Source organism: Xiphias gladius, chromosome 8 (assembly GCF_016859285.1).
Source record: "Xiphias gladius isolate SHS-SW01 ecotype Sanya breed wild chromosome 8, ASM1685928v1, whole genome shotgun sequence".
NCBI lineage: Eukaryota > Metazoa > Chordata > Actinopteri > Istiophoriformes > Xiphiidae > Xiphias > Xiphias gladius.
The window spans coordinates 4,372,883-4,399,969 of NC_053407.1; the positions used below are offsets into that span (position 1 = coordinate 4,372,883).

At 37.3% G+C, this 27,087-nt stretch overlaps 1 protein-coding gene across 4 annotated transcripts; it reads left to right on the forward strand.

Moving 5' to 3' along the window:
* Nucleotides 1–1,729: 1,729 nt before the first annotated feature.
* On the forward strand, nucleotides 1,730–23,760 carry chka (choline kinase alpha). 4 transcript variants are annotated; one of them, XM_040133889.1, is made up of 13 exons: nucleotides 1,730–2,153; nucleotides 3,080–3,188; nucleotides 5,178–5,231; nucleotides 8,463–8,537; nucleotides 8,770–8,883; nucleotides 10,484–10,617; nucleotides 12,352–12,456; nucleotides 13,547–13,605; nucleotides 13,711–13,798; nucleotides 18,523–18,631; nucleotides 18,719–18,825; nucleotides 18,940–19,021; nucleotides 19,590–23,760. In XM_040133889.1, the coding sequence occupies exons 1-13, from the start codon at nucleotides 1,918–1,920 to the stop codon at nucleotides 19,647–19,649; spliced, it is 1,332 nt and encodes a 443-aa protein (XP_039989823.1). In that variant the 5' UTR covers nucleotides 1,730–1,917; the 3' UTR covers nucleotides 19,650–23,760. The 4 variants fall into 4 exon arrangements, with proteins under 4 accessions (XP_039989823.1, XP_039989824.1, XP_039989825.1 ...); XM_040133890.1 differs by lacking the exon at nucleotides 8,463–8,537; XM_040133891.1 differs by lacking the exons at nucleotides 5,178–5,231; nucleotides 8,463–8,537.
* Nucleotides 23,761–27,087: the final 3,327 nt, after the last annotated feature.

The window sequence follows — 27,087 nt, forward strand, 5'->3', positions numbered from 1 at the left end:
TAGTATTTGGTCAGAGTGATTACATGCAGTTTAGGTCACTGGAATATGATCTCACAGTGAACATTACTTGTCTCACGGCTTCCTGGAGTGATTCAATTTTAGATCTGACTTGAAAATATAAATGTTGACTGGTAGATACATAATATTTTTTATCTAAGTTTAATGCTACAGACTATAAAATGAGGTAATGAGGTAGATGTAGGGTTGGTATGTGACCCTTGACATATCACAGTAGTCATGGGTCATTTAAAAGTTATGCTTTCCTCGTGATGACAAATTTCTATAATGTGCCTTTTTTGTGCAGCCAGAGAAAAGCAAGAATTGACATGCAAGAGGGGCCATTTCTGTGACAGAGCGTTTAAAAACATACACCTTGGATCCTTAGAGTAATACCACATACTTATATAATACTATATAGAGTAGCGCTTATGATGCAAGATTTCAAACAGGATAGATGAGAATAGGCTTGAACGTTAGAGTTAACAGTGACAGATGTTTATGTTGCATTCACGGACTCCTTGGAAAGTCCATTTTTAGATATTAATCTCGTAAACACGCCCCGTCCAACATCGCCGTGGAGGCAATGTTTTGACTCAGTGTTTTGGTCTACCAGCCTGTGGACTCATACCACAACACGAGCCGAGTGTAGTGTGCATACATAGAGATAATACATTTTTCTGGCAACTACTAAGAGTGATAACACTTGCAATAATGTGCCAATAAACATCTGATCTGTGTAGGTTTCAAAACGCGTTCAGAAAATGCATTCAATTCATTCATTGTTTTATGAAGCAGGAAATGCATTCAATGTGTCTGTACGACCTTTTCCAAAATAGATGAAAAATGCTGAATATTAACAAAACCATATTACCACAGGTTAGATTTAAATGCTGCTGGTCTGCAGAAATGGATGTTCATTAGACATGTAAAAAATACATCTATGTTAATACTTCTTGTTTTACAGCTTCCATGTTGTACAACACCTTTCATGCCACATTTTCCATTTATGAAAGTAAAGACTACAAGAAGATATGTCTGGGCTACTGCTGTAGGTGAGTAATACTGAAGTTACTGCCAACATATGGCAGATACTCTTCCCTGGAAAAACATACTGCGCAGGCATCATTGCTACAGTGTTACACAATCAATTAAATGCAGTAAAAACTGATTATGGATTTTTTTTAATCACTTTTTTTCAGCAATTAAGTGAACTTACAATGTTTGGTACAAACAAGTTTATGGATAAAAGCGTGCTGACAACATATTGAACATTATATTATAAAGAAAATACAAAATAACATGTAATGCATACACTATTTTAATTATATATATATATATATATATATATATATATATATATATATATATATACATAGATAGATAGATAGATAGATAGATAGATAGATAGATAGATAGATAAACATATTTTAAAATCTTTTAAATTTTTAAATGGCAACTCGCAATTTATGAAGAGAATAGAGCGATACGTTACAGAAAAGCAGGATACCGTATCTTATGTTCTGTTCTGTTCTTATGTATGATCTGTATGTCCGATAGTCCCTGAAAGTAGTATAATGTTTGTTTGGGTTCCGCGGGGCTGCGTCCTAGCAAACCATTCAGAGAAGAAAATGGGCTCGGACATGTCATGTGACCACTCCCTCCCCGCCCTGCCCACCCCCCATGTAAATAGGCGCGTACCTCCTACTTTATGTGTTCTTTTCAAGTGAGCAAGGTTGGTACTTTTCAATGAATTAGAACGACACGCATTTTGCCAACGAAAAATAAAGAAAAAGAAAGAAACTACAGCACCTCCATAAATTTACTGACGGAAAAGACATTTGTAACCGAATTATCGAAATTAATCAGAGTGAGGCGTTTAGTATTTCTGTTTTATTTCGTTTTTGAAAAAAAAAAAAAATGAAAACCAAATTTATCAACGGCGTTTCTTATTCCCCTACAATGTCGCTGGGTCTTCTGGTGAGCGAGAACGCCTTGCAGGTCCAACCAGACACTCAGGAGGACTGTAAGGAGCTGGTGTGCCCTGACCAGCCCAACCTGGACACCCGGGGCAAAGCTTATCTGTGGTGCAGAGAGTTCCTCCATGGAGCCTGGAAAAGCCTGGCTGAGGACGATGTCCATATCACCATCATAAGGTACAATATGTACAGTTGCTTGTTTGATGGAAATAGGCCCAGTTGGTTGACGGTAGTTTAATAAGACTGCTATTGTGTTACACACTTCAATTTAAATATGTGAATCAGATCCACTCTCCCTTTAAACTGGACAGACATTGGTAATGATTTCATCCTCACAGAAATCATGGAGCTGCTCTGCGAGCTACACATCGAATAGCGGAACAAAGACACTGTCAAGAAGACATGGCTACTTATACTGAGATATCAATTGTAAAATAAAGTTGCTCTCATTTCATATCTCTGACTTAAATTTTAGCGCTTCCAGAGTAGTTAGTAATTCATATAACACGGACTAGCCCCAAAGACTGACACCTAACGACAGAATAAGTTCCAGTCTTGAAGCTGTCCCTATCTCAGTCATCAGGCAACTTTAGAGAATACTGACTTTACTATTTGTATAGCACAATCAGTCATTTTGTTCTAATCTAGATTTTCCCTTAAAATAGGGTATTTTGGGACATTGAGGGGCCAACAAAGATGATAATTTGGTTTTATTTGCTATAACTGCTATTTAAGATGTTGTTGTTCCAGGAAGTTTTTTTTCCAACTTAAAATCTCTTCAGTTTAAGTTCTTTAAAAACCAAAATTACAACAACAATTTATGTTCAGGTATTAATGGCTTACAGGCATTAGTTAAGCAAGATAAGATTTGACTACGTAAATTCTAATATATAGTTTTTATTTTTATATCAAAGAGTATAATAAAGACACAAATGAGCATTGCAGTAAGATCACTAGAAACCTCTTTTGAAGCCATATTAAAATAGGAAAAAATATTTAGAAATCTGAATTTACAGCAAATTATTAATGAGAATGACTAAATAGGTGTTCCTCTATGTTAAGATTAATCATATTCAATGACTGTCTGCCTGTCTGTGCTCCAGGGGTGGTCTAAGCAACAAGCTCTTCCTGTGCAGCCTCCCTGACAGCCTGGACACTGTCTGGGACGAGCCGAGGAGTGTCCTGCTGCGCCTCTATGGGGCCATACTGCAGGTGGGAGCTACATCTGATCCCTTGTCTTTGATAAACAGCTAAATGCTGTTGTTTTATTGTACACACAGAATTACAAATAAGCCAAACTCTTCACAAGGATGTGTGGTATCTGAGAAAGTAGTTTCTCTGAGTAGTGTGTAGTTACTAGCCTGTAATTTATTGAAGTTAAACTTCTTTTAATGTAAATAAGTGCTGTTATACAGAACACACAAATAACTCCAGAATTGTATAACCCATACACTGTTTGTCTTTAAGCAAAAACTAGAAAAATCACTTGTCAGCTTTTACCACAGTGATGACATTGCTGGGGTCAAAGGTTACTTTACTGCTTCAGTTGATAATAACAGAAGCAGACAACAAACAAAAAAGATTATAGATACAACTGTGATGTGACAGTGCCACCACCAGAGGTTGTTGTCGTGTGTGTGTGTGTGTGTGTGTGTGTGTGTGTGTGTGTGTGTGTGTGTGTGTGTGTGTGTGTGTCTGTACCATCTGTGCATATGCTTATGTTAGTGTATGATTGTGCAGTTATGGCTTCATGCATGTGTTTGTGTGTGTATGTATGTGTGTGTGCCTGTTAGCCATTGTTGTACATGGTGATGTACCCTCGTGGCTGTACATGCATGTGTTCTTTGCCGTAGGCTTCCCAAAGGAGCTTGCCTTGGGCACTCTTGTTCCCAGGTGAACCCACCAAAAAACACGGTACAGTATGAGATCTCTGAAATCTCAGCCTAATAAAAAAATGTAACACACACTTCTGTAGCACAAACCTGGTCGCCAATGCTGGGAAGATATAGTATGGAGGGAAAACAAAGTTTTGAAACACTTCTCCTTTCTTTCTCTTTTCTTCTCTAAATCCCTGCCTTTTGTTTCCTAGTCATTAAGTAGTCAGCTGAATTTTTGAACTCGTAGACAAACAGAGGAGCCTGAGGACGAATCTCCATATTTGTAGCCCGCTTAGCTGAAAAAATACAACAGCAACAAGGAAAGTCATTATCATGTGTGCAATATGTCTAGTCATTGCGTCACAGTTTGCATGAAAGCAGATACAGTAGATAATGAATTTTCTTGCAGCTTTACAGTTGTTGCAGTTAACACAGGCAGATAGCTTTATCTCCTAAGATGATATGGCTGGTGTGTCCAGAGTTCATGATCCCAGCTATTTTAGGGCAGACGCATTCTGCAGTATTACTAAGTGTAACAGAACTATTCTAAAGGTAACTGTTTAGTCACCATCACGCAACGGATTGATTTCACCTGCAAATATTGAGTGACAAGACGTCAAGGAATTGAAAACATTTGCACAAGATTCCCAAAAAGAGCATATTCTAATCTTCTACTGGCATTTCATCATTTGCGGTGTTGTTTGTAACACATGCTATTTATTCCAGCCTGCTATCATAAATAAAAGACAGAGCCAAAACAGAGACACGGCGAAATGTGCTGGTCAGTTGCTGCTTTTCTGAGCCTTCAAATTTGTCATTTGCAAGTGATTCATTTTTTTGTGGGCATTAACTGCTGACCTACATTAAGTATTAGCTAAAGTCAGTGTAATTGCTAATAGGGCAACAGCACTGTATCCTTCACCAAGGCAACTGTGGCCATCTCAGTCATGACAGAGCTACCTCCCAGGAATTAGTGATGTCTAATCAGAAAGCTAATATGATTAAGAAGCTGAGATGTACCTGTCAGAGTGCACAGATACTAATAAGTAAACAAAACCTAACTGCACTGGAGACAGTGTTTCTCAGTAATGAAGATATGTGAATAGCATGTTGGAAAATGAGAAGATTCGATCAAATAAACACATCCAACAGCAGGTTTTGGTAATAGAAAATAGTTTAAAATAGAAAATAGAACAATCATCTCACACTTTTAACTCCTACTGAACTTACTACACTGCAGGTTTGGCTAGGTTTTGATGTTGGCACTCATGGAAAACTTCACATGTATTCATGGATAGTTCTTTCCTTTTTCTGTTGTTAATAGATGTCCTGTAATAAAGGGGATTCACGACAATCAAACAAAGAAAATCACTTCCAAGTAAGTAACTGATGATGGTGCCACCATCCAGTATCTCTGCACAGTGTCACCCAGTGTCCATCCAGTCACCACAACATTCACCATCTAATGTGTCAGCCCCATGATGTCTGAAAATAATTGTTTACTTCTCTAAATTCTCATCTCTCTCTTACTCATGGTTAACTCTCTGTTGAGACGGGGTTTCATTCTGATCTGCCAGAGCCTTTTTATCTCCTCAGGCAACAGTTGTTTCAGGGAAATCACAGAGAAGGCTGAACCTCTGTAACCTCCTGGGTTTTTGATTTTAGATGTAACACCTGTTTCCCCTTTCTAACCCTTTGCACTAGCATGACTGTAAAAACCGAGGTCTGTATCATGCCATGTGACCATGATCCTTGACCCTTACATTATGAGGCTGAATCACAACGCCATGTGATGCCATCAAGGTAAGATCCTTGGCCAGTTAGCTGATGTTATCACTCTGGCCTGTTTGTATCGACAAGAATGCTGCCCGAAGGAAGGGAATGTTGCCTTCCTTGTCTGTTCTGCATTAGTAGTGAGGCTAATGCAGAACAGACCCAATGTCAGTGTCTCAGGATATCCTCGGCTAGGTCCACCTTCTCTAACAATGCTGTCAGGTCAAGGTAAATCTTATTTGTATTATGTAGGATCACACTATATTAATTCCTGTGTGGATATTTCAGATGTCACAGCAGCATGGTAGCATACGTTAGACATTCATTAGACACAAATGAAGAATACACAGCGGACACTGTCCAAATGACAGTAACCACTAGTTGAACTTATTACTATAGATATGTGCCTAATAAAATACACAACTATATTACAAATATAAATACTGTAACTTCTCAATTATGGCTTCAACTTCAGGGAGAACCAGGCCTTTAATTAAAGAAACTTATATAAGAAGCAGGCCTTTATGTCTAATTTTCCTTATAAACACTTCCTCAATGTTTTCTTTTTATTTCTAATAGGATCATGTATTTCCACAGTATTAAATCCATCAGTACAACAGAATCATGTCATACTCACTGGAACTTTACTGATGCAGGATTTTTAAGGTTTGTATTTGAGGATTTAGAAATTGAGATAACAATATATCAGCTGATATTCATTTTTTAACAGCAACACATAACATAAAGATTTTTGATAAGTATACTTTATGTTTAGTTATTGAAGAGTTCCGACCAAGATATGTATGAGTAGGACATTGTGCAGTTGAAGAAGAAACTTGTTTTATTGTCAAAAACAGTAAAACAATTGCAGTAAACTTGAACGACACTAATTTTAATGTATTCAGTTATCCGGTACTCAATTTATTTATTCATTTATTTATTTATTTATTCATATCTATACGATGCAAGTTGCAGGAAAGCATTATCGCACCATTATTTATTTTGCTGTTTAAAAACATGCCATCTTTAATGATGCAAGTAAACTGATACAGCGACTCAGAAACAAAAACAAACGAGAAGGATGCGGGCATGGGGAGCGTCTGAATCAGCTTTAACTGTCATTTGCTTGTCTCAGTGTGCACACGTTTGTTCCTAGTGTTTTTCAGAATTTATCCAGGGAACTTAAATTTCTTCTATATTCAGCAAGTGAGTTGTTTCCTTGAATATAAAAATTACTCAGTTGTAAAAACAGCACATTTTAGGCTAAACTGTAAACACATTTCCCGGTTATAAAACTGTGGACCTAGGATTTACAGTATTCGCTTTGGCAAATGCCAAATGACTACAACATGATACATCTACAGTATATTATTTAGGCCTGCATGTGAAAAACATGCAGGCCAGCATTTCTGTTAAAAAGAGAAACACATAGCAATAGAGTGGTGAGTATAGAATGACTGTAATTTTTACAGATTAAATTTGTGCTGTAGAAATGTACATTATGTAATGGATAATACCTGACAAGTTGTACGTTCCATGATTGTAATGGAGGTTGTCAGTCAATTGGGACCATCAGGGTCGCTCTGTGGGACACCATTACAGCCTGTAAAGGGCAGGTCAAGGTAGGATCATCAGAATCTGATGATCTGGTTGAATCTGGTTGTTTGCTTACTCTCAATCAGATCTGATCAAACCACAACCACCGAGTCCTGATGAAACATATTAAGTGAGAACTGAGTGCTAAAGTGCTAAAGATGTTTTTTTCTACTTTGATTGTCATTAATCGTATTAATCATTAATATTTAATTTAATAGAAATATACATTTGAAGATTTGAAGCCACGTTTTTATTGGCTTTAATTACTTTCAACATCATTTCAGTTTATAATGTAGCTGTATGACTGACACTACCAATCCCAGTCACTGTATCAACAGAGCGCAACTATTGTGTGCCCTATGTCTCTTCATCGCTAAGGCTAAATTTAAATCAGTGCACTACATAAGAGCCCAGTCAACATTGTTATCTCTGCCATGGATCAAATTAAAATGACTGTGCAGACCTGTCCTAAGACACCAAGACTGAAGCATGTTTGCAAATGTTATCACTTTAATAGAGATCATGCACAAAATGATATGATATATATATGTGTGTGTGCATGTGTGTATATATATATATATATATAGATATATATATACGTGTGTGTGTGTGTGTGTGTGTGTGTATGTATATATACATACATATATATGTATATATATATATGTGTATATATATATATGTGTGTGTATATATATATAAAACCTACAGGCTAGTATTCTTAGTTTGAATTCAACTTGCAAGTAATAATTTAGATTTGCGTGGTTGCAGAAATTTATTTGCTAGCAAGCGCTAGAGATGTATTTCATTCTTAGCTTCCTGCTCTCTGGTTTAACGTTACTTAAGTAAAAAACTTTGAATCTTCTCGTGACAGCTCAACTGGTGGATCTGTTTGTGTCATCATTACAACCCTGAAACCAAGAGATACTGGTAGAAATACAACTTTACTAATCTGAGTTTCAGTTTCCCACAGAATAAATCAGCCTTGGACCTGTTCACTTTGTTAGTCTTGTTCTGTTAATTAGTCAGCCATCCCTCTCTTCTGGTAATGACCTTGTGCCTAGGTAGTGAGAAGCCCAGTGTTCTGCATACACACAATAGAGTGAATCAGAATCAAGTCAGCACAGAGTTTTAGTCTTTCAAGCTCCAGGACACGTTTGTTTTTCCCAATTAACCTGAGCCTGGCTGGTACTCTGAAAGGTAAACCTAACTAACCCTAACCACAGCATTTCTCCTCATTCAGACTCCTCCATCCTTCTCCTCCAACCCCCGATTTCAACTTAAGCCCTTTTCAGACATGTACTTCACCCCAAGACAGGTACGAAATAAGTTTCATACTCCATCGCAGAAACAGCCCCCATCAATACCTCACTGTCACTTTCATGTTTCCAGACACTGTGACCAGAAGAAGCTCTTCGTCTCATTTCTCATTCATTCTTATTGCATTTTACAGAACTGATGGGTGGTGATGGTGGTGTTGGTGGTGGTGTAGACTGCTCCCAATCTTTAAATGTTGAGCTTATAACTTTCTTTCTGTTGTGTGTTTTTAGGGAGCGGAGGCCATGGTGCTGGAGAGTGTGATGTTTGCAATCTTGGCGGAGAGGGGGTTAGGCCCTAAACTCTATGGTATTTTCCCTCAGGGCCGACTGGAGCAGTACGTCCCTGTGAGTCACCATGTTGTTGTTCAAATGAACCGATGTTGTTGACTAGTATAACTGTATGATAATTTTAAATGAGGGTGGACACAATAATAGTGCCCCATGCACACCATTACTGAAATAAATTTGATTATAAAACTTCAGTTGTAAACTGTTTGTTGAGACTGTGGTGATTCAGTTTACTGAGTAATTTTTGAGTTTTATATGTTGTGGTATTGCAGTGTACATTGTCTTTGTTATGCAGAGGTCTGGGTATTGAACCTTAAAACATACTTGGTACTGACAAAAATGTGTAGCACCAAGTATCGAAAACTGGTGATATTTGTAATATTGCTTACTTACAGGATTCTTTAATCAGATAATTCATGATTTAATTTCGAGTTAAACTATTTTATTTAAGCAAAAATCTAGTATAGCTGCTAATGTTTAGCATTTCATATCTGAGAATCTTGGCTTCTTTTGTTAAATTAAAAAAGTAAGGTACTGAAAAAAGTATTGTTTTGATCAGTACTAGTACTAAAAAATCAAATAATATCAAAGTCAGTTATTTTGCCCCTTTAAATATGAACTGAATGTGAGTTCAGAGAGTAGTGATGACTATGGCTGCAATTTAAGATTATTTTTATTATTTATTAATCTGCTGATTTGTTTTTTGATTAATCGATTCATTGTTTTGTCTATAAAATGGCAGATGATAGTGAAAAATAACTGTTATAATTTCCCACAGACCAAGGTGACATCATCAAAGGTCTTGTTTTGTCTGGCCAACTGTCCAAAATCCAAAGATATTCAGTTTACTATCGTGTGATAAAGAAAAGAATCAAATCCTCATATTTGGGAAGCTAGAAACTGCAAATATTTGAAATTTCTGCTTAAAAAATTACTAAAATGATTATTCAGTTATTAAAATATTTGCAGATTCATTTTCGCTTATTGACTAATTGATTAATCAACTAATTGTTGCAGTTAACTTTAGGGTTAGAATTTGAAATAGGCATGCAGCGGGTAGGGTTAAAGTTTAGCATTGACAGCTTGGAAATGAATGATACACATGGCTTGTATGTTTGTTTGTGTGTGGTGTACTGTCCAATGATCCATCGTTGATGAATGTTCAGAGAGAATTAATAAACCATAAAACATCTGATCTTCATAGTTTAAACAGTACTGCAAGAAAGTGAAAGCCTACCTTACAACTATCCAAAAGTAGTTTCAGAAAAAAAGTTATTTGTTCTAATGTCCAGACTGAGGAGCAGGACCTGTCTAAACTACACTAGACAATTTGGCACTAAGAGGTTACTGTAAAATTTTTCACACAGGATTTCATAACATCATTAAATGACACATTGCTAACTCATATTTATCAATCAAGTAAGTGTTGCTTTAAACCAGATATAACTCTGGTGGCTATAGAGTTTTTTAGTATTTTAGTTTTGATTTCATTTTAGAAAAAATTTGGAATCTGTGGGGTCTTAATGCATTTTTCTGTCTTAACAAATTTTGTGATTTGGACTGGTATAGTTACATAAAAATGTTGCTCAGTACAGCTTCTATATACTCATGATCATGATTACGAATAAAATAATCTGTTACAATATCCTGTTGACAGAGCCGTAAACTAGACACCTCTGAATTAAGCGACCCCAGCATCTCAGCTGAGGTTGCAGAGAAGATGGCCAAGTTTCATGGAATGAGGATGCCCTTCAACAAGGAACCGAAGTGGCTGTTTGGAACCATGGACAAGTAAATAATTTAAATCTTGTCTTGTCCTGCCCTGCCCTGTCTTGTGTCGTGTCTCATTTTTAAGGACTTTAAGCCCTTTTCTGTCTGTCACTTGGATAATACCTATTCACAATGTAATTCAGTGAGCAGATTTGAAAAATCTCCTCAGTAAAAAACTTAAACTTTTGAATCCCAAAATAAGATGTTACTTCACTGATGACTTATTGATAGGTATGAGGTGGCAATTGGCTTATCATAATGCACTTGTGTAGGAATTGCTTTCAAGTTTATTTGTTAGGTGTTAACGTGGTTTACATTGTGCCATGTTTGTCAATGTGTGCTGATAAAGTCCATTGTCCTCTTCCACTGATCTTCTGTGAAGGTAACTAATACTGACTTATCACTTCCTAGATTATGTAATACAAACAATACTCATTTTTCCTGCCATGTGACTGATTTTTGTAAATTTCCATGTCAGAAAAGAATAAGGATTCAGAAATCGGACACATAATATGTAGCATTAGTTTATCTAGAATTTTACTGGAATTGATTTTTTTCTGCAGAATTTCCAGAAAGATCATAATGAAAGCAGGACTTCCTATAATCTGGACTGTAATATAATGACTAGTAAAGATGTTTTAACTAGTCAGTGGAGGTGCCATTGATGCTGAAGTGTTTTATCTCCATATACTGTTTTGGCCTTGAAGTTTCGAAGGCCAACAACAAGTGGACCCTGGGTGTCAAATGATTTCATTTGTGCAGAGTGACTTTTTAAAAGAGAGATTATCAGTTTTATGAATGACAAGATTTGGTTTCCTGTTATATCTGTTCCACTGATAAAATTTATTAAGTTATAAGGTATAAGTTACAACAAAAACTTACAGAATTTAAACCTGGTTTTAAAGTATTAAACTTATACCTTCATATGAAAAGAAAGAACGAAAGACCCTTTTTAAAAACAAAATACTTCAAAGAGCAGATGTAGCTTTTTGTCATGAATAACGGTTATGTTTTTCTTTTTGCCTTCTTCACTCACCTTAGTTAGAAGCAACAGTCCTCTTGTTAGCTTAGTTTATCATATTGTATGCCAAACAAATCATTCCACCGCAACCTGACACTGTTGTTAAATAGTAGCAACTGTAGCTACAAGTGACAATTACAGGATATATGTAAATGATAAAACATAGTGTGACAGTAGTACAAGTAGAGAAGAGTGAGAAAAAAGTCAGCAAACTGACTCAGTAATGTCAATTACAGAATAATGGCTACCTCAAGTTTTTTAAAATTAGCTAACTGACCAAATTTAAGGCGATAGCAGCAAAACTCTGGGATGTATTGAAATGAGAAAGGGCAGGTTTTATTGCTTATGAACTCAATGTCTTTACTTGTAAGAGTGAAAAGTTTTTTCCACCTCAGGCAGCCTGTGCATCAACTGTTTACCAACTCTCTTTTTCTTCTTGGCTTTTTATGTTCATGAAATTGAGTCATACAGCCTCAGGATAATTGCAGATTTTTTTGCTAATGTTGATACGTTTTCCACTCATTTAGGGCTTCAGTAGCCAAATGTAATTAAATCTTATTTGATTATTTACAAATTGTAATTGTAATTAAAACTTGTTTTGATAAAAAAATATGTCAAAAAAAATAGATAAGATGTGATAATGTTGATAAAGATGCCCCCTTTCTTCATCAGATAAGAGAAAAAGTACCTGAGAGAAAGACAGAGTAACTGTATGTGTGTAACGCTCTTACCAGGTACCTGAGCCAAGTCATGAGGCTGAATTTCACAAGAGAGTCCCACATGCGTTGCTTCAACCGACTGCTCAGCTACAACCTGCCACAGGAAATGGATCTGCTCAAGTATGTTCCTGCACACACACACACACACACACACACACACACAAACACACACTTGTCTTACTTGTGAGGGCATTCATTGATATAATGCATTCCCTAGCCCCTTATGCGAAACCCACCCCCACCCCTAACTTAAACGTGATTCTAACCTTAGCACTAAAGTTTTAACCGTCAAACAGCCCTTTGAAGTTGTGAGGACTGGCAAAAATGTCCTCACAATGATGCTTTCATACCAAAATTGCTCACACAACCATAGAAAGACATATACACACACATACACACAAACACACTAGTACACACAAACACAACACATCTGTTATGCAACAGAATGTATAGAATGTGTAGGTCCCTTGATGGTGTTTACCCGAGAAAAACCTCAGATTATCCAGTGAGTAAGAACTTCTGAAAGATCACAGACAAACTAAACACAACTGCTTTGATATCACAAAATGTAGATCTGCTCATGTTTTAAACAGTGACTGAAGAGAACGTTAGTTACTGAAGCAATAAAACATTGACATGTCACAGTGAAATATTTTTTCTAAGTCAATTTTTGTTCCAAAATAGTGATCGGACCACTATCTGAATTTTGAAAAGCATAAATATAAGCATTTGCATCAACCCTATTAACACCCCTTATACTATGTAGTTTTTTTTGATAATTTTAATTATACATTACTTGGAGGTTTGGGTTATAGTCATTACCATTGTGAATGTTAACCAAACTGTCATGTAAAGGGATCAAACAAGTTGTTGTAAGTCATTAATCCAAAGGAACCACCATCTGGTGACTCTAAAGAACTTTTGCTCGCATTCCAGAAATGTTTTTTTTTATTCTGCCCTCATTTTCACTGAGTTTCTACCTGGGATACCTGTTCTGAGAATATTTGCAAAGGTTTTAAATTGTTTTATGATGAATTTAAGCAGAGACAAAACTTCCTTGGCAATATCCAGAATAATGTGGCTTCATATTTATGTATATTGATCATAGCGGTCAATATATATTATGAAGATGCACACAGTGTATTTTGAACCAGGAGCTCCTTAAACCATGCCGATCACCCATCCTTGATTTCTGACCTTTTATGTTCAGGTCTCTACTGGAGTCCACCCACTCTCCTGTAGTGTTCTGCCACAATGACTGTCAAGAAGGTAAAACATGTAGACATCGGTGGCCCCTTTATGCTGTACATTTACTTTCTGCTTTTATAAAAAAAAAAAAAAAAAATTAAAAACTTGGTTTTGTCCTGCTTTCAGGGAACATCCTGCTGCTGAAGGACCACCAGACCTCAGACAAACAGAGGCTGATGCTCATTGACTTTGAGTACAGCAGCTACAACTACAGGTAAGTTGGCAACTATTCTAAAACAAAGTTCAAGTGTAGCAAAATTGCTTTAAAGGATAAGCCTTGTGATATATTCTTATTGCTAACAAATCCCATGAAAAGACCCAAACAAACAATTAATTTATCCTATTAAGAAGTGTTTTTATTTGTATCTAAAGGCCGATATTTTTTTATTACTCAGTTCTAGAGAGATCCGTTATTGTCCAAATACTATTAAAAGCACATCAATGAGACATACTTTTGCACTGGCTGACATGTTCCTTTATTACAGTCAACATGTGTACTGTAGTAGTTTTCAGTCAATCCCAAATACAGCATCCTACTGCTGGATGCTATATTTGTCCACAATAAATGCACTGTTTACTCCTGTTTGAGTAATGCTACCTAAAAACTACCTAAAAATTACTTATCAATTTTTAAAATGACATTATATCTTTATGACCCATCTTTAAAGATGTACATCTTCAGTAGGAACAAATCGGCAGTCAGAAAGTATTAAGAGACATATTAACACATTGCTGGTTTTGGTCCATTCATGTGATTTGTTAGAATTAGCATAAATATAGAGTATTGCCTGCTTTATTCTTAAAGACTTAGTTTTTAAATAACCATCAAGGGGACATTTTTGTCTTTTTTTAAAGCAAAATTTTGAAGCTCCTTTTAGGCTCATCATACCTTCCTATTACGTACTGTATTGGAATATCAACACAGGAATTGTACCTATCAGATGTCTTTTAGATTAAATCCAATGCTGGAAATCCAATACGCTCTCTCACCTCATTCATTTCAAAAATGTGTCAGTGGTGTGTTTAGTGTCATTATTTTTTATCTCTGTCATGTGTATTGCATGAAAAAAGAATTATAATTTACTTGAAGAAGAATTTGTTAAAATTGTAGTATCCTGTTGGCCACCAGACACCAGCAGCTAAAGGGAAATGGAAGAATCAGAAAATGGTTAAATTAATGTTTTTGTTGACTTGACCTCCATATGATAACACAAAGAAATTAAATTAGAAGACAAAAGGAAAGAAGTTCATAGTCACTTTGGGTGGACAAAAGAAGTCCTTTTGTCACTGAGATCCTGCCGGTTATATTTTGCAAAAATTACACTGTGTACTGTCATCAGATAAATTGAACGGTGAGACTCCATTTTCATACAAATTCTCAGTAAATAGAGTACATATTTTTAGGGCTGTTAGTCTTTCCCTTCTAGTTTGCACAATACATTTTTATATAGCCAGAAATCTCTTGGATCCCTTGAATCTCAGCGTCTTTCTGCAGCCTGAAATATAATGTCTAGCTTTAACACACCTTACCTAGACCTTTTTCTATGGAAACTGAAGGTTTTCAATATTAAGTAAATAAAGATATTATAAAATGAATAATCATATCAATAGATTGTGTATATATATATAAACCAACAATTTGTGAAATGGTTGACTAAATTATTGAAACTCACCTCATTATTATAAAATGTTATTTCAACATTTTTATTTTCATAACAGAGTTCATTTTTATTTAATTTTAATTATTTAAAAATGCCCCTTTTCAAACATGTTTTTTTTATTTTATATTGACATTTTTCCAGCTGACGCTTTAATTTGACATCATGTTTTATTTCATGCCACTTTTCAAGTTGCCTCAGCTTTTTCATTCTAAATATGTTCCTCAGACAAAGACTCACAAATCTGTGAGGAGCAAAAAGACAGTCTTCTTGCTCCAGCCAACCGGAGCTAGCTAACACTGCTAACATTGTGTCATAACTTTGATGAGTACTAAACCAAGCTCACAACTCCACCTAGTTGCCAGGCGGGTAGGTAGCATGTTCAGCCTTTTTAAGCTAAATAAAAGCTTAAAATACATAAAAAGGAACAGATGTTTCTGGATCTGTGTTGTTATCTCTAGCTAAGTTTGCTAGCTTAAGAGGCAGGGGGCATGTGATTGGCTGAAAGGTGAGAGGGTGTTCACGAAATGAAAAGTGACCTGAAATTAAAAAAATGAAATTACGAAATGTGACATAATGAAATAAAAAGTAGCATGAAACAAATGTTTCATTTAGATATATATAATTTTAATAATAATTTCACAGATTATTGTTTAATTTATATATTTTACACAGTTTCTTCACATTATTAGTTATTTCAGAATTTTTTACTGTTTTATTCCTCAGCCGCCCTGCACTGTCTCTCATCGTCTTACCAGTTCTTTCCTTCCCAACTAACCTTGGCTCTGCAATCCAAAGAAGGATGAGGAGGGTGGGGAGGGACAAAGAGAGACAGTTTAACACAGATAGTTGAGCCAGAATGACAGCAAAATTACAGGAAAAAACGAGAGGAAAAGAATGCTGTCCGGCTTCCATCTGTGTTCCATCAGTTTTTCTTTCTGACAGTCAGGATTCATGGCTACCTCCCTCTGTTGAAATATTCACTGCAGCTGTTATGTAACCAGAATTTGGCAGGCCAATGAGGATGCACAGGATGGAGGAAATAGAAAGGCCTTAACTAGGCCTGTCATTATTACTAATGGAGATGGTGCAGTTGATTTCCTGACTGGGAATAGACTCTAATATAATATAATAGAACATTGTGACTGTACATCTGAAGGAGAATTATTTTCTGCAGTGAACTCAAATGTGTTTGGATGTGTGAATTATATATTGGCTCATTATGGGAAAACCGGTTAGATCACACTAGCCTCAGCTCAGGTGGATCTCAGACAAACATCTCTCCCTTTCTCTCTCTATCTCCCAAACACAGAAACAGAAACAGTACCACCCCCCTGCAGTTCCCTTCAGCATGGACCCTTTAAGTCTCTAATGAGGTGCAGAGTGAACATGTGACCCTCTGTACACAAATGACTGATTGCACACAAATACCAAACATGTGAGCACATGTGCCAACATGTATGCACAGGAAGAACACACCCACAAATGGACACACATAGTATAGATTATTTTTTCTCAATAACATGACATTAGTTAGAAATGGAAACAGAAAGGGACGAGTCCAGTTCCTAGACTGCCCCAGAGCACTGGGAGGTTTTGTATTGGAAAAGGTTTTCCCAGCTGTTGATAGCAGTATAGGAATAAAATGCAGGTTTAAATTTATGGCATGACCACAAAGAGCCACTGTCCATGTGTTCTGGTCTAAATCACAGAATGAGTGTATACTGTAAATTCTCAAATAGAGGCCTTTGTTTACCTGAATAGAAAACCAGTCTTGTGTTAGAGACAGCCCCGTATGCTGCTCATTTTAATGAATATATTTTCATCATATTTTTAGCCACACTAATAGGATAGAAATATTAGCTGACAGGACAGTCCACCACTTTTGTCCTTCAACCAAACACTTTGGTCCAGACTGAAATATCTCAGCACCTGTCAGATGGATTGCCATGAAATTTTGAGAAGAGAATAAAGCCTACTGACTTTGTTGATCTGGTGACGTTTCATCTAGCACCACCAACAGGTCCAACTCAGACTTTGTTTGGTACTTTGGTTTATGACCAGCACTTGCAAGACTAATGAAATTCCAATCATCCTCAGCTGTATTTTGTCTTTAATGCTAATCAGCAAATGTTAACATACTGACATGCTAAACTAAGATTGTGGCCATGGTAAAAAAAATATATCTGCTATATTCGGCTCTGAGCACTTCCAAAACCTAAAACTTAATAATATGCCAGAATGCATCCTGTGTAGACACAGATGGACCGCTGGAGCTGCTGCTGCTGGTCTTCTAATGTGCTGCCAATGCTATGCCTTCTGTGTAGACACAGTGTTAGTATTCTTTTAAAAAGCCCCCGTTTTCTGTTTTAATTTCAGTTGTTGTAATTTCTTCTTCCTGCCTTTTGCTGCTAATAGAAACTCCACAGTTTTTTCATCTGTTTACTATTATATAGTAAATATTTGAATTTGATTACTTACAGTACTTTGTTGTAGAACTCCAACTGGCAGTTGTTTTGTAAGTAAATCATCAGTTGTTGATATTTTTATTAATTTTACTTGATAAATGACTTTACTGATCAGTCATCAAAATTGTCCATGATCAATTTATATCAATCGACAAATTGTTTCAGCAAATCTACTTTGCTGCATATATATATCATCTCATAACATTTCACAAAACAGCAGTGAGGCTTTATTTTTCAATTAAAGCCAAATGACAGCAGGCATTTCCTTCACTTGCTGAACATTGGGTGTAAAAGGATGAGCCAGCATGGTGTTTACGTACCGTTATGTATGTTAGCCCATAAAACACAGGGCTTCAGTGCAGTAGGTTGGTCTAAGACAGAGCTAGTTTAGATAAGTACTGAGTAAACCTCACTGACAAACAAGGACTCATGTTCTCCTGAACAAAAAAAATCAAGAAAGGTTGTGCTGGTTTTCAGAGAAATGGTCAGAACTAACTAGGTGCGAAAGCCACAAACACACTGTTATGTATTTGTGTGATTGACACAACAGCCAGTGTCTTTGCTGGGCTTTCAACATGGTACAGTAAAAATATTACACAGAGGCAGGGGTAACTGCCTGATAAAGTCCCTCCATTGTCATGAAAACAATACAGTTTAACTTCTCCGAACTACACAACTCACACATTGAGTTATGCAACACAAACCCTGATAGACATCGCGAGATGTCAAGCAGAAAGTATTTATTAATGTAAAGGCATCATCAGTCATTATTTCTTATTGTTTCTCTGTCTCTCTGTCTGTTAACTTTGCAGGGGATTTGATATTGGCAACCATTTCTGTGAATGGATGTATGACTACAACTGCGATGAGTTTCCTTTCTTCAAAGTCATTGCTCAGACCTACCCTTCAAAGTCCCAGCAGGTGTGTATGATATGGTATTACACTCACATTTATTTGGTTTTACTTATGGACTGCTGACTGATATGAACTTATCATGTCTCTGAGCAGCTGCACTTTATTGAAAAATACCTGAGCGAGTCTGACAGAGGGTTTGACAACCTGACGGAAGAAGACCAAATGAAACTGAAGCAGGAGCTGTATATGGAGGTCAACAGGTGAGTTCAGATACAGAACATAGAGTAAACTGACATGACATTCTCAATTGAAGATAACACAATAGAAAGGCAAAGCAAGTACAAAACAAAGTGTTTGTGTGTTTTTGAATGAAGATTCTCCCTGGCATCCCATTTCTTTTGGGGCTTGTGGTCCATCATCCAGGCCCGGCTCTCCACCATCAAGTTCGGATACCTGGTGAGTTAAAATTGTATTACTTTTATGTTTTTTTTGTTTTTTTTGTTTGTTTTTTGGTGTGTGGTTAGGTCAGACTGCCATGTCAGTCTGACAGGATATCAGACAGACATGACAGATAGAAAGACAGAGGAAGGTTGTCTCTGTCACAGCTTTTACAGTGACACAATTCACCCGTGGTGCATTATGCTTAGAGTTGCGTAGTATTTTGCATATTAGAGACAGAGATTTTTATAATTTGCCCAATTTTAAAAATCTTCTTTATAATATTTGAATAAGAATTCTCCTTGATCTTCTGCTGTTTTAATTTGTTGTTGTTTGTTTGCCAGTAACACACACTCAGAAATTTATGATAATCTGTATTTCCATAGCTATTATTATAAAGCAGTCACTCTTAGTTTACCATTTGACTCTGAAATTACTATGATGGAAATGTACGTTATATGAAATTTACCATGTGAATTATTACAGTACAGGTAATTTCATCCCCTAAATGTTTTATTGAAGAATTTTAGGATTTTTAGAATTGTGCTTGTGCTTATATATTCATGTATACATGACTGTGCCGTAGGAGTACGCCCTGGCCCGATTTGATGCCTACTTCCAGCAGAAAAAGATCTGGGCTGTCTAATGAAGTGAGATGATTGGATGGATTGATAAAACGTTCAGCCAAATGGCAGGAGGACATACAGGCTGATAAAGATTCCACTATCCACACTTTACTCAAACTCCCTGCCTTGAGATGATATTCTGGCTACTGTTGGTGTTGTGCTTATCAAAGCCAAAACTTGATCACGTGGCTATGATGCTTAAAGTATGCCCCACATCATTTCCAGCTCAAAGTTTATACTGTGTAACTCCCTGAGAGCCAAAAAAAGAAAAAAACATTGACTTAAACTAACCTTCATCATTCGTCAGAAGCGCTCTCTGCTTCTTCCTTGTTTGAACCATATCACTAACACATGGGTTTTGTGCAGGAGAAAGGTGGATTTCGGTTACACGCAATGTACCAGTAACCTGGCTCTACCTGTTACTGATAGGCTAACTTGTTGGCTGGTGGAATCATTACTTGTTCAACAGACCAGACTGATGTCTATGCTTCACTTTAATTTTTTAAATGCTTGTATTTGACATTTTCCTCAGGCCAGGGCACATTCAGTTATGTTGTATTTCAAAGTATGTGGAAGTTTTCTGGGTCTCTCGTTAAACTCCATCAAATCAAAATCAATGACATCAAACTTAAGGTATTTTCCTTTACAATTAGGTCTGGTTCTGTGTGGCTTCCTTACTAGTAATGGCCGTAAACTGATCAACTGTGACTTTGCTCAAACTGTGAAATTCTTTCCTAAAACAAGTTTGGTGGGTGTCTGTTGGTATTATAATGGATCACTGTGACAAGTAGATCCACATCTATGTATAGCCTAGACAATAGGTATTAACATCTGCATTGTCTGATTTAGTCAAAAAGACATTCCAGCCATGCTAAATGAGCCTAGGAAATTGCTGCTAAAATATCCAAGAAACTAGTGAGCTAACTAACTATATTTTTGCTTTTTTACTTTTATGTATTATAACTGCATTGAAGAAAACTTCACACAGTACACATGGCAATGGTTCCTTATTGTGGTACTTTGGTGACATCACTGTTTTTTAGTGCAAATGCTTACTGCCCAATTGCCTCATCATCATACCCATAATCCAGAATAATGACACAAGCGGTGACATCATACTGCACAGCTGAATTTTGCATAGATTACCTATTTAGGGTAAATTGTAGCTGGACACCTGTATAGTAACTCTGTTAAAAGGGTATTTAGTAAAATATGGCTTTTACTGTATCTGTCAGTAACCAAGACCACTCTGTACTACTGAAAGCTCATATTGTTTAAAATGAGAGATGTGGGAGTGAAAACTGTAACTGTTGTGTCCTGCTCCCTGGCTCTCATCCAAACATCCTGAGACCAGCTTGATTTTACCTCATCCCATCAAAACCACCATTATAATTGCACCAAACACCCAAGAACTATGCTGTTACACACAGTTACATAGATTCATCATCTACAGCTAAAACAGTCGTTACTTTGCCAGAAATGGCACCTTGATATGTTGTTTTCTTTTGTACATCTCACATTTGGTGAAGAACAGCTTTTTCATGTTAGCATTCCTCTTTGAACTGTAATTGGTACCAGTGACCATAAGCTATCTTCTCAGTTTGCCACTACAGTAGGAGTGCCTGTCAGCCTGTCATAAGAAATGCTGACAATGACAGCAACTCTTTCCATGATAGAAATCAATTGTCTACGCATTTTCCATATTGACGGGTGTATTACCCAATGAAGAAGAACAAACTAAAGCTGTGTCCGAAATTGCTAATGACAGGGATGACATAAAATGATCTCAATTTACAGCTCAATTTTGACTTAACTATTGAGTGCCCACAATGTAGGTAGAAGTGAATAAGTGAACAAGGGGGTGATTTAGAAACCCAGCCTAAAATTGACTTTTCACTCCCCTGCCCTCTTACTCACTGTTGCTATGCCTGTCAAGCGTTTCAGACTCAAAACAACACATTTGCACTTTAAATAGAAAACTCACCGCTCGAAATTATAAGCAATTTTTTTAACAATGTGTCCTTGATTTCAGACAATGATGGACAAAACCAGGCTTCCTATTTCTACCCAGTAACCATAGATTTTGCCAAGGGTAATGACAACTGTCACCGGAGGTTTTTATCAGCACTGGCTAGCTACCTAATTAGGATCATGTTAGCACCATGAGTTCGTTGAAAATGCTGTCTCCAGCTGACTTTTTAATGTTTCCAATTAACTTTATTTAATATGAGGAAAAGGGGTAAAAGGGTACATACATGATATCATACTAAAATACTTAGGCTAAAAGCAAGCTCGTAACTGGGATGGGGGTCATGTCCTTCACAACATATGAAAAATGGAAATTTGCCACATATTTTTTTCAATTAATTCTTAACACTTAGGCTCTTGTGTTTCTGGTTTTGAAAAGACTAACAAAAGACACCATTCTCCAAGCTTTTTAAATGCTGAGCATTGTACTTACTACAGCCCCTTGCACAACATGTGAAGAAATCTAGAGCTTGCTCGGCCTGCTAAGCCTAGTTACACATGCTAAGTCCTGATTGGACAATAGTTGTTTGGGGACGGGGTTTAGCTAAAGTCAATTGAAAAAGTCGTTGTCTCCATAACCAAGGATATTGCTAAATACTTGCTCTATGTTGTATTACACAAAACTGGTTTGAAACAATTTATTTTTTTTAGTGCTATGTGACTGTGCTGCTATGAATGAAAACTGTGCAACCACTACAAAGGCTAGCATGCATGTCTATGTTCATTCCTGCATGGAAGCCAACAAAATGAATAATAATGACTTATTAAGTGTACAGAAGGCATCACCTCATACTTCTTGTGTGAATGGCTACACAGTGTTTCACAGTTTACACATAGCTAAGGAAACTGAGCTAGATCATTAAACTAAACTGATCACTACACTAGTCATCTGATACTGGAACCACTCAGAGGGGTTTTAATGTCCGCTGTGGCACTTGTGATCTTAGGAACGCAAAAAGTAAAAAAAAAAACAAAACAAAAAAAAACAAAACAAAAACCCTATATGTACTTGAGTATTTTCTTGTTTAAAAACATGGGGGTTGTTGAACTGTGACTTCTAAGTTGCTGAAATGTTAGTTTTATTTTACGTGCAAACGTATTTTCTTGTATATTTAATCGTTATATTTCGTTTGGAACGTGGTTAATGTTTAGTTTTATATTTATTTTGAGAAACTTCTAATATACGATACAATTGTTACAATTTAAAAAGTGTTTCTGGTACATCCCTCATGAGGCAATAGTCTTAACTTTGGTACCTGTTGTATTTTTCAATACCATTCATGGCTATTTCTTCTACCTAACCTACATTTGTATTTTTCTTATTCAGAAGTTGTCTTTTATTTTGAAATGTAACACATGCATGAAATGTATTTACCCTGACATCTGTGAAGGTCATCCATGTCATGGTTATCCAAGAAGAGCTGAATCAAGGGCAACTGGACTTGGTTGTAGATCTTGAAGACATCTCACCTCTCCACCAAGAGGCTTTTTCAGTTCTGAAAACTTCAGTTCTTCAGTTCATTAACTAAAGTAGCCTCTTGGATGAGAGGTGAAACGTCTTCAAGATCTACAGCCCAGTCCAGCTGCCATTGATTCAACTCTCAATATTGTTGTCCTTTTTCACATTTTAAAAAAATATTTGTTATAAAAAGAATGGACACCATGAATGTCTATCAACTCAAATAACTAAAATGTTTTATCTAATTGGTTCTTCCAATAAAATTAAAAATTTTCAGCAGTACACAACAAACACGCTCACATATGTTTAAGCTTGTAATGTAATTTATGTAATATTGACTAACAAAACAAAAAGAGGATATAGAAGGTTATGATAAGAATTTTCCAAACATAAAGACAACACAAACTTCTATCTTACTATTCTTGAGAATGTACATTGTTTTGTACTTGTTTTAATGTAACATGTATTTTTTGTTAACTACATTATTGTGTGACTCACATTGATAACCTTTGCTATCTATGCAGCTTTCCTGAATGCATATAGTATGTACTCAAAAAAATAATTAAAAATGTAATAAAAAATGTTCCAGGTTATATGCATAGAAATGACCTTAATAAATTTATTTTTCTGCTTTGCACAAATAAAAATTAAAGAGAAAAAAGTGACTGACCAGTGGTGTCTTTTGTTTGGACATTCATGTATCTATGGTAAATATAACACACCTGAGTAGTGGTCAGACAAACCATGGTGCTTGAGGGAATTGCTGCTTATAAAGACTTTCATACTGGTCTTCTCACACGTAGGTTAAGCAGAGTTCTTATTACTGTAACAATTCTGGTTGTAATAAATTATTAAACAGAGTACATAAGTCTATACGGTATATTTACAGGATACATATTAACTCCATTTACTCAAGCTCAAACAGTCTTACATAGCACAGGTGTTAACCCACTCTTCTTTGTTTAGGCTTCACTTGACAACTGTGTAGCCACAACTGGCAGTGAGAAATTTGAATTTTTACCCACAATAGCGATGTGGCTCTAAAGATGACAACAGTGGTCTGTTGGTCCACCATTTTGATAGACAAAAAAATGTCTCAACAACTACTGGATGGATTTTCATTACTTACTACTTGAAGTGCAAGTCATAACAACAAAGCATGTAGATGATGTAGATGTTAAAATTAAGCCCTAAACTCCATTGTAACTAATCCACCATTAGGACTGACAGCGGGTGTCTATCTGTTTGGGTTAGCCCACATCAGGTGACCCTCATTCATGACCCTCCTCTCAACCAGGGTTGGACACGAGAGTGAACTTAAGATAGACGAACAAATGGTTAAACTGAAACTTTGGTCAACTCTGGTAAATTATTCAGTGTAATTCAGTGTAATTCTCAGGTTTATCAGTGAAAAGCATGAACTGCACTGCAGGCTGGAGTCTCTGCTGACAGTGAAAGCTGTCTCATATTAATGGGTCCAATGCGGGTTGAACACGTGTCGAGTTGACCCCCGTAGATCTGCTTTCTGAAATTGGTGTACCACAGCTTCCGCAGTTTTGGCCTGGGCTGTGTCTAATGCATCATGGCTCCACATGGTAAGGAATTGCCTGAACAATTAAGAAAACAGACTGTGAGACTTCATAAAGATGGGACAGCATGAGTAGGCTATTTAACATAAGCTGAAACACAGTTGCAGCAGTGGTTAGAAGGAAGAGCCATACTGCCAAAAACAGAAGGTGCATTGGCCATCCTTGAAAAATAATGCCAGGAAAAATTCAGTATTTACACAACCATACATACATACACAACAAACAGGTAAGTGCTTCTGACTTGGCACAAAGATTATCCGTGGAAATTTGTGTTTCAGTGACAGTGCAAAGGATATTGCATGAAGTCAACGGACAGCATCCAAGGAGAAAACATTGTTCACAACTCTGCAAGATTAAACTTTGACAAAGGACATGAAAACAGGCCTGATGAATACTGGCAACACATGTTTGGTATGGTGAAAACCAAACTAAATTTGTTTGGATAAGATGGGGTCCAACATATTTGGTGTGGACACACAGTACCACAATGACTGAAAAGTGCCGACCATGAAACATGGGGAGTGTAGAGATATTTCCTACATGACCATGATCCCAAACACTGCAAAAATCACAGAAGTTGACAATTATGACTCCGCCAAGGAAGTCCCCTGACTTCAATCCAGTAGAAAACCTTTGGAGTATTCAAAGCAGAAAGTAGAGCAACAAAACCCCTACAGCAAAGAGCAGCTGAAAAGAATCCTCTGTGATGAATACCAGAACATGCATACATACCAATTTTAGGTCAAGACATTGCTACATTTTGCCAAAGACTGCGACAGTAAAAGGGTATTTGCTTCTGAACCTAAATATTCTGGCCAGAGTTCAGCCATCGAACCCTCCTAGTTCCAGCAGTCGGAACTGGGAGGGTTCCAACTGCTGGAACTAGCTCCCTCTGTAATGCTGAGCCACATTTCAGATGGAGACATGACTGGCTCCAATTGGGATGATTCTGAAAATCCTGGTCCCATGTCCAACTTGGTAGATTCCTTTCCAAAGGTCATCATTAGTATGGAAGGGGGGCTATTTGGAACTTGATTTTACACGTGTTAGGCAAGCAATTCCCCAAGCATGGTGTATTGATCATTAGAGAGACAACTGACTCCAGCCCCAACCCAGACATTTGTGGAATCCTTGGCATGAACATGATATGTGAGTGCTACAAGGAGTTGTTGTTGAAACATGGCCTTGCACTTTTTGATCTCGACAACGACAGCGTGAACCTCAAGTCAGTGGTCTAGTCACAGTTAAGGGCCAGAGAAGGATTTGCATCCCAGGTGGCACGGTGAAATCGGTGCCCACCACTTGCAGGAGCGCATCTTCAGTCCATACTGAGTCAGCCCTCTTTGCATCATTTGATGCAGGTTTACCAAATGGTCTCCTTGCTTCCCTCAGCCCTGGCCAAAATGGTCAATGGCACTGCAATCATCCCTTTCACCCATGTAGGGGCATTCAAGGTAATTCCCCCCCGTATCCAGATTGGCACTCTCTGCCAGGTTGACATTGTCAGCCAACAAGTGGGCACTGAGACTATGGAGGAGGGTGCACCTGGGGAAAAAGTAGCTACCATGGCAACTCAGAGTGAGAAGGAGAACACACTGTTAGCTGCCACTGAAGCCCTTGATTTGTCCCGCTTCACATCTCAAGTCCAGGAGAGGGCATGATCCCTTTTATGTAGCTATCAGTCTGTTCTTTATTCCTATGATGAGGACTTGGGGTGTACAAATCTGACTGCTCATGAAATTTCCCTTTTAGATGACACACCGGTCTGCCAGAGGTACAGGCACATCCCACCCTCAGAATATGATCCTGTCAAGGCACATATTCTGCAGTTCTTGGAGAGCTAATTGATCTGTGAGAGCTGTAGTCCATTTGCCTCCCCAATTGGGGTAGTGAGGAAGAAAGATTCCACCATTAGACTCTGTGTTGCTTATCGGCTTGAGAACTTTGCCCCCTGGGCATAAAAGAACTTGGCCCATGCACCTGCAATAACTAATATTTGCCTACAACACCACTGTTCATAAAACCACAGGTGAACGGACCTACTTCCTCTTGTTTGGCCAGTAGCCCCAGCTGCCCCTTGACTTCCCATTGGGATGAGTAGAGTAGTCAGTGCAGGGCTCAGTCCACAGCTGGGTACAAGACCACCACAAACCTCTTAAAGCTGCTTATGAGGGAGCCTGGAAATCAATGCAAATGGCAGATAAGCAGAATGCACCGGGCTCTGAGCCACTGCAACTACACCAGCTGGTTTACCTCCAAGACCACAACATAAGGGGCAGGAATAAAACCGAAGACCACTGGAGCTCCACATCCTACCATATCCTCAAGGTCCCTGATGTCGCTGGTCCAGTATATAAAGTGGTGCCCCTGAATCATCAAAAA

Excerpts from the sequence above, each read along its gene's own strand:
- chka (XM_040133889.1), top strand. The coding sequence starts at position 1,918 with ATGAAAACCAAATTTATCAACGGCGTTTCTTATTCCCCTACAATGTCG. Across the intron at positions 8,538-8,769 it reads TGTACTTCACCCCAAGACAG|GGAGCGGAGGCCATGGTGCT; the intron begins GTACGAAATAAG and ends GTGTGTTTTTAG. Across the intron at positions 13,799-18,522 it reads TACAGCAGCTACAACTACAG|GGGATTTGATATTGGCAACC; the intron begins GTAAGTTGGCAA and ends TTAACTTTGCAG.